At 38.5% G+C, this 14667-nt stretch overlaps 1 protein-coding gene across 1 annotated transcript in view; it reads left to right on the top strand.

Moving 5' to 3' along the window:
* The first annotated feature begins 585 nt into the window (after positions 1 to 585).
* The window catches only part of VPS13C (vacuolar protein sorting 13 homolog C), a 206614-nt gene continuing 192532 nt past the window's right edge, over positions 586 to 14667 (top strand). Inside the window, exon 1 of the mRNA XM_043981954.1 lies at positions 586 to 871. Within this exon, the coding sequence (XP_043837889.1) occupies positions 772 to 871 (100 nt within the window). The 5' untranslated portion in view covers positions 586 to 771. The remainder of the gene's footprint in view (positions 872 to 14667) is intronic.

Genomic DNA, 14667 nt, shown 5'->3' with positions numbered 1-14667 from the left:
AGGGAACCCGCTGGCTGTTAGTGACTTATGTCACCTGACCAGCTATTTAAAAGGGTGGTCGGAGCAAGGACTAAAGTAAAAGCCGGTCCTTGGGTGAGTTTCCATGAGTGGAGTCGTCTTGGAGGCAGGCGCTCTCTGGCTATTTAGCAATGGGTTTCATTTTTTGTGTGTGTTTTTGTTTTTTTCTGAATATTTCCTGGTTAGTTTCTGCTCCCTCTCTGATAATAGAAGAGTGACAGCTTCAGCAAGACCGCCTGGGGCTGGGGTCCTCTTGAAATGAAAGAGACTGGACAAACTCCCTGGTTAGGGTTAAAAAAAAAAGCATCTGGACAACAGAGCTCGCGTTGTTTAGGGAAAAGAGGGCGCTGTCCGGAGGCTCCGTCACCCTTCACCCATTTTTAAGAAGAGCTTTCTTTCCTCCTGTACAGAACTGCTCGGGGACGCTTCCCCCAGGGAGCAGCCAGACAGTGCAACCGCGCGTCCAGAGGAGCGAGCGCGAGCGCGAGCGCGAGGCGGCGGAGCAGGGCGCGTGCGCGCACGTTCCGATCACGCGCGCGGGAGCTCCGAGGGTGGGGAGAGGCGGGGGTAGGGGACGATCTTCACTTCGCCGCCGGGAGACACCGCCTTCCTCCTTCATCCTTCTCTCGGTGTGGTGCCAGCTGCAGTCGCCTCAGGAAATCCGCGCTCGGCTTCGGGGCTCAGACCCATTCCTCTCCTCCCCCACCTCCCTCTTCCTTCCCCCGACCCTCCCCCCACACCCCCAATCAAGCCATGGTGTTGGAGTCGGTGGTCGCGGATCTCCTCAATCGCTTCCTGGGGGACTATGTGGAGAACCTGGACAAGTCCCAGTTGAAGCTGGGCATATGGGGCGGTAAGCGACCCCCGGGGGGCGCCGTCCTCCAATCGGGGGCGGCCCTTCCCCAGACTCCCCTCTCCCCCTCCCCCTCCCCTTCTCTACTTTCACAGCCGGGAAACTCCGCCCCCGGGGGCGGGCTAGAGGCTCCCCTCCCCGCTGCCCCTCTTCCTGGACTGGTGGGCCGGGGAGGCCTTCTCTCTCTCCTGGGCGTGCATCCCTCCTCTGGCGGGAGTCGAGAAGGGCGAGAGCCCTGATCGGAGGGCTCCGGGTACCTGGTTAGAGATACAGCCTCCCAGTTACTTAGAGAACTCCTGCCCTGGAGGCGGGGGTGGGGTCGGGTGGGGGTAATCCCCCAATCTTTAACCTTTTGCTTTTGAAAAAGTCTATATTTCTCCTGCGTGGCATGACAAAGTGCTTGTGGAAAGTAGCATCTGAGAAAAGGGAATTGCGCAGAGGACCAGCTGATTGGGGGGGAGGGACAATAAATATATAATAAATATACAATAAATATATTCCTCAGGTCAGCATCTTTGTATTAAAAAAAGTCTTCGTTACTCTATAACAGCTTTAAGTATTACTATGTACCAATCTCTACCGTCCATCTTCCCTTATTCTATATTGAGGTAATCAAGAAACTGACAGGATGGAGACATTCAGAGCAAGAAAATCGAGAATTTAAAAAAAGTGTGTGCGTGGGGCGCACCATGCACTTATTAAACACTTAAAACCCTAAGCTTCTGAATTGTGTTTAAGTTTCTTTATTCGTTTTGTGAGGGAGGAAATGATTATTGAATGGAGAAGTAGCAACCAGTCATCATCCATGAACAGTTAACTGGTTTATTGTGCTAAGCATGCTACTTTTGCTTTTAAGCTAGATAGTTTTTAAACTAGAGATCCAGTAGAAAAGACATCCCCAAAGTTAGTGCATTTTAAAGTTTTAAAAGCTTAAAACCAAAAACTGCTCTAAAATTTTTTGGATCAGATGCATGTGGTAGGGCATTCAGCCTTCAGAAGCTCCCCTACTAGCTGGGAAGTTTTATTTCTAACTTGCCCTCAGGACACACACCTTTAGAAATCAGTTGACACTGATTCAGATGAATAGAATACCTAAACAGCCAGGCAAGTATTTCTATGAAAATTATCACAAGGACAAATGCATTTTGGAGGGAGGAATTAGGAAAAAAAGGGAAATGTCCAGTGACTAGGTTCACAAAAACTTTTTTTATGGTGCATTTATAGTTTTGGGGTGACAGTGACAGTATTGGTATTGGCAGGTCTTATTAGCTAGTTAACTATGTGAATGTGCTGTTCAGGTATTCTAACACAGTTTCTTCTTTCAAAGAAGTCTGGAAGGAAAGGTTAAACAAAGGAAAGTAAGATAGTGAAAGGAAGTTTCCCTGGAAAAGGTAGTATAGGGTCTGGAAGTAAGAAAAGGATTTCAGAAGGCTGAGAAATGGAGAGAATTTCAGAGATCTGAGTATGAAAGGAAGCTGTATGGAAATAAAGTCTATAGGGGAGTTAAAGGCAGATTATAGAGGCCCTTGAATGTCACCATGAGTTTCTATTTTATAGGAAAGGGGAAGTTGCTAATGGTCTAAAAAACCCACTGCTTTTTTTAGCAAGATTGATAGTAAGTAGTGTGAAGGATGGAATGGGTTCTCCCTGGATAGAAAGAAATCTTTAAATTAAGGCTACATGACGACTTGTAAGCAGGCAAAATGTAGACGTGATCCTTGTTTGGGTACAGGTCAAGTCTAATGGTTTCTGAGTTTCCTTCCCACTCTGATACTGTCATTTGAGAGGAGGGAGAAGTGGAAAGAGCACAGGGTTTATAGTTAGAGGGCCTGATTCAAAGAGAGTGAATTTGTAATGACCCTGATCAGCAAGACTTTGACATCCTTCAGCAATAGTCAACAACTCAGGAGTAGTTGGATGGTAGAGATTATCCAGGGTTGGAAATTAGAAGGGCAGGAGCAAGGACAGAACAAGGTTCAGGGATGAATTGAAGGAGAAAAGGATGCATTGTTGAAATTAAAAAAAAATTGAAGGTTCAAGATTATGGAGGGCTGGAAATGAAGCAAGAATGTCAGTGATAGAATGGGAAGAAAAGCTGTATCATGTGACAGGGTGAGGATGAAGAGTAGGTGCAGCAAAAGTGAGGCTTTGATAGAAGTGAAATGACAGCAGTGGTCTGAAGGGAATTTGAGGTAAGGATCTTGGAAGCAGAGAAGATTTGAGAGAAACACTTGAAATCAGGAGAGACTTAGGTTTGAATTGCAGTTTCATTAGTAGTATGACTTGATATCTGGCAAATCATTTAACCTATCTGAGATTCATTTACTTATTTGTAAAATGAGTATCATAGGATCACACATTTAGAGACCTTATGAAGCCATCTTGTATAACCTCCTCATTTTACAGGTAAGGAAATTGTGTCCAGCAGAGGTTATGGGACTTGTCAGACAGGTAATAAATTGCAGAGATAAGTTTTGAACCCAAATCATCTCTGACTCCAAATTCAGAATCTACTATACTATCATACTTGTAATACCTACCTCACAGAGCTTCTGTGAGGGAAGCTCTTGGTAATTCATAAACACTATAAATAAAGTTGTTGGAGATGGAGGTCTTAGGAATTGAGGAGGTAAGAGACAGAATCCATTGTCCTTTAGAAACTCATTGTGACTCTGGAAGTTGCTGAAGTTGATGGTAGGAAATGGGGGTAAGGAGAAAACATCTATATATCAAAGTTATTAAGGAAGGTGGTAGAGGAAGGTCCTGGAGTTGATAAGGATCTTGAGAGGTTGGTATAATCAGATGGTATGAATGAACTTCTAAGGTGAAGAGGTTGTTGAGTTGATTGTCACAGAGTATATAGTAGGTCTGCAAATTTCATTGAGGAGCCAGGAGTTTGGGGCTAGGAGAAGAGAGATGGTAAGGGATGATTGGTATTTTTAGGGGAAAAGCTGATTTGCTTATAGCTAGGAGGTAGAAGTAGTCTAAGATCAAGAACCTGAGAATGAAAGGAAATTTGTTAATAATTGAATAGTGAGATGTGAGATTCCAAAGGGCACAAAAGGAACACAAAGAAGAGGCTGTTATTAGAAGGGTATTTAGGGATGATTTGGGTAGAGATGGTGGTGGAAGTTAGAGGTGTAGCCAGGGGAAAAAGGTAATGGTTCTGTATAATAGGCTTTAGGAGAGCAGGGAATTGGGGGGTAAAATGGAGGGATTTGATTGCCTTGGTGTGTGGTTCAGGGACTTTGTCAAGTGACAACCACTGCATTTACCAATTATTTATTATTACCCTCCTATTCCTCTTGCTGGTAAGAGCCATTTGAAAGCTGGATGTTTTGAAATAAAAATATTTTTCACTATGAAATTGGGAAGTATATTGATTGTCCTGTAATTTAGTTTATGCCTAAAACAAAAAAAAAGTCATATTTTTTAGCTACTTTGTGTAGGCTACATGTCATAGAGCTGACATTTTTTACAGCCTTTTAAAGGTTCAAAGCTCTTTATATTTGTTCCTCCCAAGAACCCTTCAAGGTACATATGATTGATAGTCCAAAAGAAATAATTTGTGGTGGAAGAGTATATAAGTAACAGGAGTGCATTTAGGTTTCTCCTAATCCAGTGCTCTTTTCACTATAGCTAACTGTCTCATAATGACTGTGAATTGGAGGAAAAGATGTTTCATGCAACTTTCTCCCCATCTATATTAAAACTCGTATTTTCCAAGATCATTTCCTTTTTCTTACTCTGAATACAGTTTTGTTCCAAAGCCCTATTTTAAGTTTTTAATATGGATGAAACAATCAAGCAGTTTGTTCCATGACATTAATGAAATCATATGTTTTGGATTTTTAAAGATTTAACTCTTAGAATAATAAAGCAGTGTTACAGGTTACTAGATAAAACTACTCAATGGGAAAAGAGAAACAAAGCCTGTTTTTTGTTTTGTTTTTGCCTTTTGATATAAAAAAATTAGAGGAATAAAAATTTTTGTTCAAAACTGGCATTATATCTTTAACTGTTATAGCACATTAAAAAACTTTTGTTTGATTCTTCATATAGCTCAAAAGAGAAATTTGTGGGTTTGTTGTTTTGTCAGGTACACTTTGTGAGGAGGAGAGGTAGAGAAATATCTTCACTGTCTTAAATTAGCCATCACAGTAAATAAAGTAAAAATGTTATTTTGAAAGAGAAATCTGATCATCCAATTTACTATATGTATATGTACATGCAATATATATTTATTTAAAAAATAATTATTTTATTAACTTAGATCTGAGGTATTCTGAGTTTATTTTAACCAACTGCCTCTTGGACATTTTGAATTGGATGTCCTATAGGTATCTCAAAATGTCCAAAATTGAAGTTATCTTTTCCCCTCAAAACTTCCCACTCTTCTCAGCTTTGCTGTTACTGTTGAGGGTATCATTTTCTATGTTGCAGTAGCCTGCTGTTGGGTCTGCCTGTCTTGAGTCTCTCCTCAAAACTGGCCCATCCTCTATTCAGCCATTAGAGTGATTTTTCTCTAAAGTACTGATCCAACCATATCACCCTCATACCCAAATTTAAATCCAGTGGCTCTCTGTTGCCTCTAGGATCAAAAACAAAGTCTTCTGTTTGACATTTCAAGACCTTCATAACCTTGCCCCTTCTTAACCTTTTAGTCTTACACTTACTCCCTGCCACATACTCTTTGAACTAGCCACATCCGTCTCCTACTTGTTCCATGAATAAGACACTCCATCTTTTGGCTCCAGGCATTTTCTCTGGCTGTCTCCCAGGCCTGGATTGTTTTTCCTCATCTCCATTTACTGCCTTCCCTGTCTTCCTTTAAATCCAACTAAAATCCCATCTTTTACAGGAAGTCTTTTCCAATATCTCTTAGTTCTAGTGCCTCCCATATTTTATTACTTATTTTATCACTTATCCTGCATATAGCTTGTGTATGTGTGTATGTGTGTATTTGCTTGTTGTCTTTAATACATTGTGAGCTTTTTGAAGACAAGAATTGTCTGACTTTTTTCTGTATCCCCCGTACTTAACACAGTGCCTAACACATAACAGGTGCTTAATAAATGTTTATTGATTGGGTCATTCTCAACTTTTTGTGCTTAACCTCATGTCAAATCTTGTTTTAACTGTTACTCAATATCACTTATATATCCTCTTCTTTCCGCTCAGATATCCTTCCTCCCAATACTGTCCCTTATCACCTTACCTCTTGCTTGGACTATTGCAGGAGCCTGCTCATGGACAATTCTACCTCAAGTTTCTCCTTGCTTCAGTCCATCTTCCTCTCAGTGACATTCCTAAAGTACAGGTCTGATCATGTCATTTCCCTAATCAGTAAATATCAGTGTATCCCAGTTACACAGAGAATCATCTATACAGTCTTTGCCATTCAAAGCCCTTCCCGACCTGAGCCTTCATTAACATTTCAGATCTTCTTATAAGTTAGCTCAGTTGTCTGATTGTGCCTTCCATGCCTAGAATGCTCTCCTACTTTACCTCCTACTCCTGGCCTACTTGCTTCTTCCTCCAAATCACAGCTCCCATCCCACTTTCTGCAGGAGGCCCTTCTGCCTACTCCCTTACTGTGTCCCTTGAGATTTCTATTTCCATTTACACTGTATATATGACATATATACGAAGTTATTTGCATGTTGTCTACACCACCAGAATGTGAGCTCATTGAGGGTGACTAGGTTTTTGCCTTTTTTTGTTCTTTGGTCAAATGAGGTAGTATTTGTAAAGTACTTAGCACAGTGCCTAGCACATTGTGAACTCTCTCTTGTTTTTTAAAAATAAAAGTATTTTATTATTTTCCAGTTACATGTAGAGATAGTTTTCAGCATTTGTTTATATAAGATTTCCAATTTCAAATTTTTCTCCCTCCTTCCCCTCCCTCCCCCATCCCCTAGACAGCAGGCATATACATAACAACATTAAACATATTTCTGTATCAGTCATGCTATAAGAGAAGAATCAGAGCAATAAGGAAAAACCTCAAAATAGAAAAACAACAGCACCAAAACCAAAAGAAATAGTATGGTTCATTCTGCATCTACATTCCACAGTTCTTTTTTTTTTTTTCTGGATTTGGAGAGCCTTTCCATTATGAGTCCCCTGGAACTTTCTTGTACTGTTGTATTGGTGAGAAGAATCCAGTCTATCACAGTTGATCAACACATAATGTTGATGATACTGTGTATAATGTACTTCTGGTTCTGCTCATCTCACTCATCATCAGTTCATGCAAGTCCTTCCAGGTTTCTCTGAAATCCTCTGCTCATCCTTTCTTACAGCACAATAGAATTCCATTACATTCATATACCACAACTTGTTCAGCCATTCCCCAACGGATGGGCAACCCCTCAATTTCCAATTCCTTGCCACCACAAAAAGAGCAGCTATAAATATTTTTGAACATGTGGGTCCTTTTCCCCTTTTTTATGATCTCTTTGGGAAAAAGACCCAAAAGTGGTATTGCTGGGTCAAAGGATATGCACAACTTTATAGCCCTTTGGGCATAATTCCAAATTGCTCTCCGGAATGGTTGGATCAGTTCACAGCTCCACCAACAATGCATTAGTGTTCCAATTTTCCCACAGCTTCTCCAACATTTATTATTTTCCTTTTTTGTCATATTAGCCAATCTGATAGGTGTCATGTGGTACCTCAGAGTTGTTTTAATTTGCATCTCTCTAATCAATAGTGATTTAGAGCATTTTTTCATATGGCAATAGATAGCTTTGATTTCTTCATCAGAAAACTGCCTGTTCATATCCTTTGACCATTTCTCAATTGGGAAATGACTTGGATTCTTATAAATTTGATTTAGTTCCTGACGTACTTTAGAAATGAGGCCTTCATCAAAAGTACTGGCTAGAAAAATTATTTCCCAGTTTTCTGTCTCCCTTCTAATTTTGGCTGCATTGCTTCTGTTTGTACAACCCCTTTTTAATTTAATATAATCAACATCATCCATTTTGCATTTCATAATATTCTCTATCTCTTGTTTGGTCATAAACTGTTCTTCTTTCCAAAGATCTGAAAGGTAAACTTTTCCTTCCTCTTCTAATTTACCTATGGTATCTCCCTTTATGTCTAAATCATGTACCCATTTTGACCTTATTTTAGTATAAGGTGTAAGATGCTGGTCCATGCCTAATTTCTGCCATACTGTCTTCCAGTTTTCCCAGCAGTTTTTGTCAAATACTGAGTTCCTATCCCAGAAGCTGGAGTCTTTGGGTTTATCAAACACTACATTACTCATGTTATTTACTGCTGTATCTCTTGTGCCTAGCCTATTCCATTGATCTTCCACTCTATTTCTTAGCCAGTACCAGATAGTTTTGATGACTGCTGCTTTATAGTAAAGCTCCAGATTTGGTACAGCTAACCTACCTTCCTGTGCATTTTTTTTTCATTATTTCCCTTTATATTCTTGACTTTTTGTTTTTCCAGATGAATTTTGTTATTATTTTTTCTAGCTCTATAAAATAATTTTTAGGTAGTCTGATTGGTATGGCACTGAATAAGTAAATTAATTTATGTAGAATTGTCATTTTTACTATATTAGCTCTGCCTATCCATGAGCAAATGATCTTTTCAATTATTTACATCTGATTTGATTTGTGTGAAAAGTGTTTGGTAATTGTGTTCATAGAGTTCCTGGGTTTGTCTTGGCAAGTAGACTCCCAAGTATTTTGTATTGTCTACCGTTACTTTAAATGAAATTTCTCTTTCTATCTCTTGCTGCTGGACTTTGTTGGTCATGTATAGAAATGCTGATGATTTATGTGGATTTATTTTATATCCTGCTACTTTGTTAAAGCTGTTAATTGTTTCAAGTAATTTTTGAGTTGATTCTCTAGGATTCTCTAAGTATACCATCATATCATCTGCAAAGAGTGATAGTTTTGTTTCCTCCTTGCCTATTCTAATTCCTTTAATTCCTTTTTCTTCTTTGGTTGCTAAAGCTAACATTTCTAGTACAATATACATTGTGAATTTTGTGTGTGTGTGAACTCTTAATAAATGCTTATTGACTAACAGAATGTCTCTTTTTTCCATCTAAGGTATATTGAACGTTTTTTCTTTTTACATAATATAGCCATCTTTAATTTGAAATAATAATGCTGTTTCTGTTTCTTAACTATTACCATGTTAAAAGTGTTATTGATATCTTTTGCTTTTATATAATTACATTTCCCAGTAGATCTTTCCACTCTCCCTTTCCCACAGAGCCACTCTTTATAATAAATAATTTTATTTATTTATTTATTTATTTTTGGGTGAGGCACTGAGGGTTAAGTGACTTGCTCAAGGTCACACAGCTAGTAAATGTCAAGTGTCTTAGGCCGCATTTGAACTCAGGTACTCCTGATTCCAGGGCCAGTGATTTATCCACTGTGCCACCTAGCTGCCCTATAATAAATAATTTTAAAAAGAGAAAAAAAGTTTTAACTAAATGAACCAATACATCAACTAAGTCCAATATAATATGTAGTATTTCCATACACATATGTAATATTCCATACACATGGTTTCCTACCTTAGCAAAAGAAGGCATTGCATTTTCCTTTTCTTTGCTGGGTGCCAAACTTGATCATAACTTCAATTTGTAGTATTGTTTTGCTGCTCTTTCCATGTATATTATTATAGTCATTGTGTATATTGTTTTCCTGATTCTGCTTACTTCAGTTGGCATTCATATGTCTGCTTGATTCTGTATAATCATGATATTCATTATTTCAATAAGGTAGTAAGCATTCATTAAGTACATACTACGAGCCAGGCCGTCTACTAAGTGCTGGGGATACAGAGATAGGCAAAAGACTCCCTGACCTCAAGGAGCTCACAGTTTAGCAATATTTCACAACATTCTTAGCTTAGTTCTAGTAGGACTTTCAGCTGTCTAAGAAATGAAGGAAATGGATGTTTGAAAACTTTCTATAACTAAATTGACATTTTCTTCCAAAGATTAGCAATAAACACATGAATCTGTAGTATTTTAGTGGCTTAATAGGAACTTGTAGTTAGCTGGCAATCATAGAACACCTGTTGTGTATTTAGTGAGGAGTGAAGTTAAAAAGGGATTAGGAAATGTACTTTTAGCCCCCAAGGACATTAAAGCCATCTTGGAAGACAAGAAAAGCATAAACAGTAATAGTGAGAAAGGTATTTACTTTAATCTAGTTGTGTGTCCTTGGACAAGTCAGAAAATCAGATTTGAAAGGCACCTACAGATTATTTTACCCAATCTCTTGTTTTGTAAATGAGGAAATAAGTGTCTTGTTTAAACCTCTCTGAGTTTGTTTCCTTGTGTACAGGACTGGAATAATATCTGACTTATCTGTCTCTTGAAGTTGTAAGCCCCAGTTCAAATGAATGAACTAAAATATATTAAGTGCTATGTCCAAAGCACTGTACTAAGAGCTTGGGGTTACAAGTGGAAAAGCTAGGCAGTCTCTGCTCACAAGGAACTCTCAGCTTTCTTGAGTTCTCCTCCAGTATTCCTTCCGTCCAGATACTTCTGCCTTGGGGCTGGTTCTCCTGATTGGTGAGCTCTAACTATGGGCCACTATTTCTTGAGGCACTCTATACATTCTTACTTCACTCTCAATGACTTTTCCAGACTTTTCTTCTTCCTCACCAGCAGAATGGCCTTGTACCCTTTGCTTCTTGCTCCTTATCTCCCCTCTGAGGCCCCTCCCCTCTCCCAGTTCCTTTTGTGTATTGTTTTCTTCTGTTAAAATGTAAGTTCCTTCGTATTTGTAAACCTAGTGATTACCATAGTGGTGTACACACACACACACACACACACACACACACACACACACACACACACACGCAGAGTTTTACTGCATGTGAGATGGAAATGTCCCATGATCTTTAGGGTGCAGTGGCAAAGCAGATGATAATGCATCTTCTTTAATATTATTTTTCTTTATAAAACCATTTCCAGTTCTGATCTCAAACCATTTGATATTCTAGAACCATGTGGTATCTAGAGCCTTATTTTTAAGGATCTTCAATAGCTTTGCCTGCTAAGAAGGCAGGGGCTATAGAACCTTCTGAAGCAGTTGTGAAATCTTTATCTCCCATATCTATCTTATTCTCATCACCAGTGTTCTTCTCATCTGCTGGACTCTTATTGCAGTAGCCTTCTAATTAACCTTTCCTCAAGTCTCTCCTCTCTACAAACTATCTTCCACATAGCTGCCAAGGTATTAATTCTCAATCATGGTTCTGACCAAGTCAACACCATTCCATAAACTCTAGTGGCTTCCTTCTCCTGCCATTCTGGAATCCAGTACAAGCTTTTCTGTTTGGAATTTTAGGTCATTCATAACCTAGCACCAATCTACCTTTCTGTCATTACTGTAAATTACTCCCCTTCACAAATTTTTTGATCCAGCCAAATTGGCATTTTTGCTGTTCCTCATATACAATACTCCATCTCTACTATCCATGATTTTCCACACCCTGTCTCTCATGCCTAGAACATACTCCCTTCCCACTATTGTCTTTTGGAATCTCTAGTTTCCTTCAAAGCTCATGTCAGGTACTAATTCCTATAAGGAATCCTTTTCTGATAACCCAGCTGCTACTGCCTCCCCTTTCCAAATTACCTTGTATTTATCTTGTTTATACTTTGCACATGTTTATGTGTGTGCATTCTTATGTGTGTGTATATTCTGTCTCCTCTATAAAATGTGAGTTCCTTCAATTTTTTGTATTTCTAGTACCTAATACAGTACCTGGGAATGATAATGCTTGTCAATTAAGTGAATCAAGTGAGATGGACATATATAAAATCATATAGTAAAATTAAGTGCTGTGTAAATGCAAAGTGATACTCTTATGTAACCAACTTTGGAGCTATATAAAAGTACCAAATATTGGAAAGATGAAAAAAATGAGCTTAGTGTATGGAGTAAATGAAGTCAGGAGGTACTAGTGTGGACATAATCTTATTGTTTGAAGACAGAAGTAATTTTTTAGAAGAGGAACACCAATAGTTGTAGAAATTTTCACCCTAAACTTATGTACATAAGTAAATTCCTGACTGAAGTCAGAATGATTTGAATGAAAGTGCTCTATGAATTTGAGTTTTTATCTTTCCCCATCCTCATTTTTTCTATTGCAGATATTTTAGAGCAATCGAACTTTGATATTGCAACTTAGCCCTGCTTTCCCTTTGATGTATTCAGAGTTGGAAAATTTTGTGTAAGTTTAACACTACAAAGCTAAGATAGCCCTTATAAAAGTATTAAGGTTTGTTTTTTTTTTTTAATTACACTACCAGATTTCCTGACAGCTTGCTTGACATTACTTGTTTTAAAGGTTTTAGAAAAGTGGCTGGTGGTGAACATGTTGCTGCCCACGCAAGTTTGAAGGTTTATCAGGATTTCTTCAGCTAGTGCCAGGAGAGAAACTGTACCGCCTTTAGCAATTTGAGGTGTGTCCAGGATATAGTTGTGTTCAAGAGTAATACATAGCTCAGAGGAAATGTCAGAAAACAAAGATGTTGTAATTTGGGTTTAGTTGTGTTGGCTTGGATGTATAGTTTACGTTTTGTTAGTCTTCTATTTTTAAAGACATTTCATGTTGAAAATAAGTGGTCAAAGGCTATGAATATGCAGTTCTCAAATGAAGAATTTCATACTGTTAAAACCATATGAAAGAATTCTCCAAATCACTAATAGTAAGAGAAATGTTGTTTCTAATTGCCTTTAGATAGACAGTAAAGTCAATTCCATTAACTTCTTTATTTGTCTCTCCAGGGTTAATTTGAACCATCCGTCCATTTAGCTGAAGTTTTATTTTGTATTCTTGTATTTTTTTACAACAATTATGTTAAGATTTATGATTCAAGCATTTTGGAAAGCAGGTTGACTCTAATTTCCATTTGCTTGCCATACCAACTTTAAAAAAAAATAATAAGCATTTTTATTTAAAGTTTTGAGTTCCAAATTCTATGTCTCCTCCCTTCCTTCCCCTCCCACCTCCCTGAGGCAGGAAGCAATCAGATATAGGTTATACATATGCAATTATGTGAAACATTGCCGTATTAGTAATTTTGTATAAAAAACTTGGATAAAAAATGAAAGAAAGTGAAAAATAGTATGCTTTAATTCTGTGTTCAGTCAATATCACTTCTTTCTGGATAGTATGCTTCATCATTAGTCCTTTGGAGTTGTCTTCTTCATCAAACAATATTGCTGTCACTATGCAAAATGTTCTCTTGGTTCTCTTCACTATACAGATATACTGGTTCACTATACATTAGTTCATACAAGTCTTTCCAGGCCTTTTCAAAATCATCCTTGTTGTCATTTTTTATAACACAATAATATTCCATCATGATCATATACCACAGCTTGTTTAGCCATCTCCCAATCAATGGGTATTCCTTTGATTTTCAGTTCTTAGTCACCACAAAAAGAGCTGTGATAAATATTTTTGTACAAATAAGTCTTTTTCTCTTTTTTGGGAATATCTTTGGGATATAAATCTAGCAATGGTATTACTGGATCAAAGGGTATATTGAGTTTTGTGGCTCTTCTCCTTTTTTTTTTGGTGGGGCAATTGGGGTTGAGTGACTTGCCCAGGGTCACACAGCTAGTAAGTGTCAAGTGTCTGAGGCAAGATTTGAACTCAGGTCCTCCTGAATCCAGGGCCAGTGCTTTATCCACTGTACCACCTAGCTGCCCTCCAGCTCTCCTCCTTTCTAAAGGAAAATCACTTTTACAGTTGAGTGGAGGATGGACTTGGAATGGGGAGAGACTTGTGGCATGCTGATCAGCCAACCAGCAGGCTGTTATCGTGATCCATGAGGGCCTCTACCAAAGTGGTGACAGTGTGAGAGGAGAGAAGGGAGTGTATCTGAAGAATGTTATAAAGGTAAAATCAATGGGTTTTGGCAACAAATTGGATATGAGGAGTGTGAGAGAATGAGGAGTTGAAGATGATATGTAGGTTAGGGATTCAGGGGATTGGGAGGTTGGTGGTACCCTTGACAGCATAGGGAAGTTTAGAAAGGAGGAGGGTTTTGGGGGAAAGATAATGAGTTCAGTTTTGGTATGTTGAGTTTAAGATGTCTACAGGACATCCTTATTGTGATGTCCAGTTGTCAGTTGGAGATATGAGACTGGAGGCTAGCAGAGAGGTTATAGTGAGATAAGTAGATTTGATGTCATCAGCATAGAGATGATAATTCAACCCATGGGAATTGTTGAGATTACTAAGTGAAATAGTATAGAGGAAGAAGAGAGCTGGGCCCAATACTGAGTCCTGTGGTTTGCCTACATTTAGAAAATATGACTTGGATGAAGATCCTACAAAGGAGAGTTGGAAGGAACAGTAGTAGAACCCGTGAAAGAATAATGTCCCAAAAACTTGGAGAAAAGAATACCAAGGAAAAGATATTGATCAGTAGTGTAAAAGATCAAGGACATCAAAAAGGAAGAGGATTTAAAGAAGGCCAGTAGATTTTATTATTAAGAGAACTTTGTAACTTTGGAGAGAGCAGTTTTGGTTGAATGATAAGTCAGACTAAAGATATAAGAAGAGAGTGATTAACTCTTCCTCTATAGGAAGACATCTCCTTAGTTTCCAGTTGTAAGTGTTTTTCTGTGTATATATGTGTGTGTGTGTGTGTGTGTGTGTGTGTGTGTGTGTGTGTGTGTGTATGTATGTCCTTTTCCTCTTTTTCTGATTTCTTTAGGTTATAGGTATGGTGCTGGTATAGCCTTGTCAAAAAGTCTGAACAGTTTTGGTAACTTTCT

This window comes from Dromiciops gliroides, chromosome 2 (genome assembly GCF_019393635.1).
Source record: "Dromiciops gliroides isolate mDroGli1 chromosome 2, mDroGli1.pri, whole genome shotgun sequence".
NCBI classification, from domain to species: Eukaryota; Metazoa; Chordata; class Mammalia; order Microbiotheria; family Microbiotheriidae; genus Dromiciops; species Dromiciops gliroides.
This window is presented reverse-complemented; position numbering and strand designations above follow the sequence as displayed.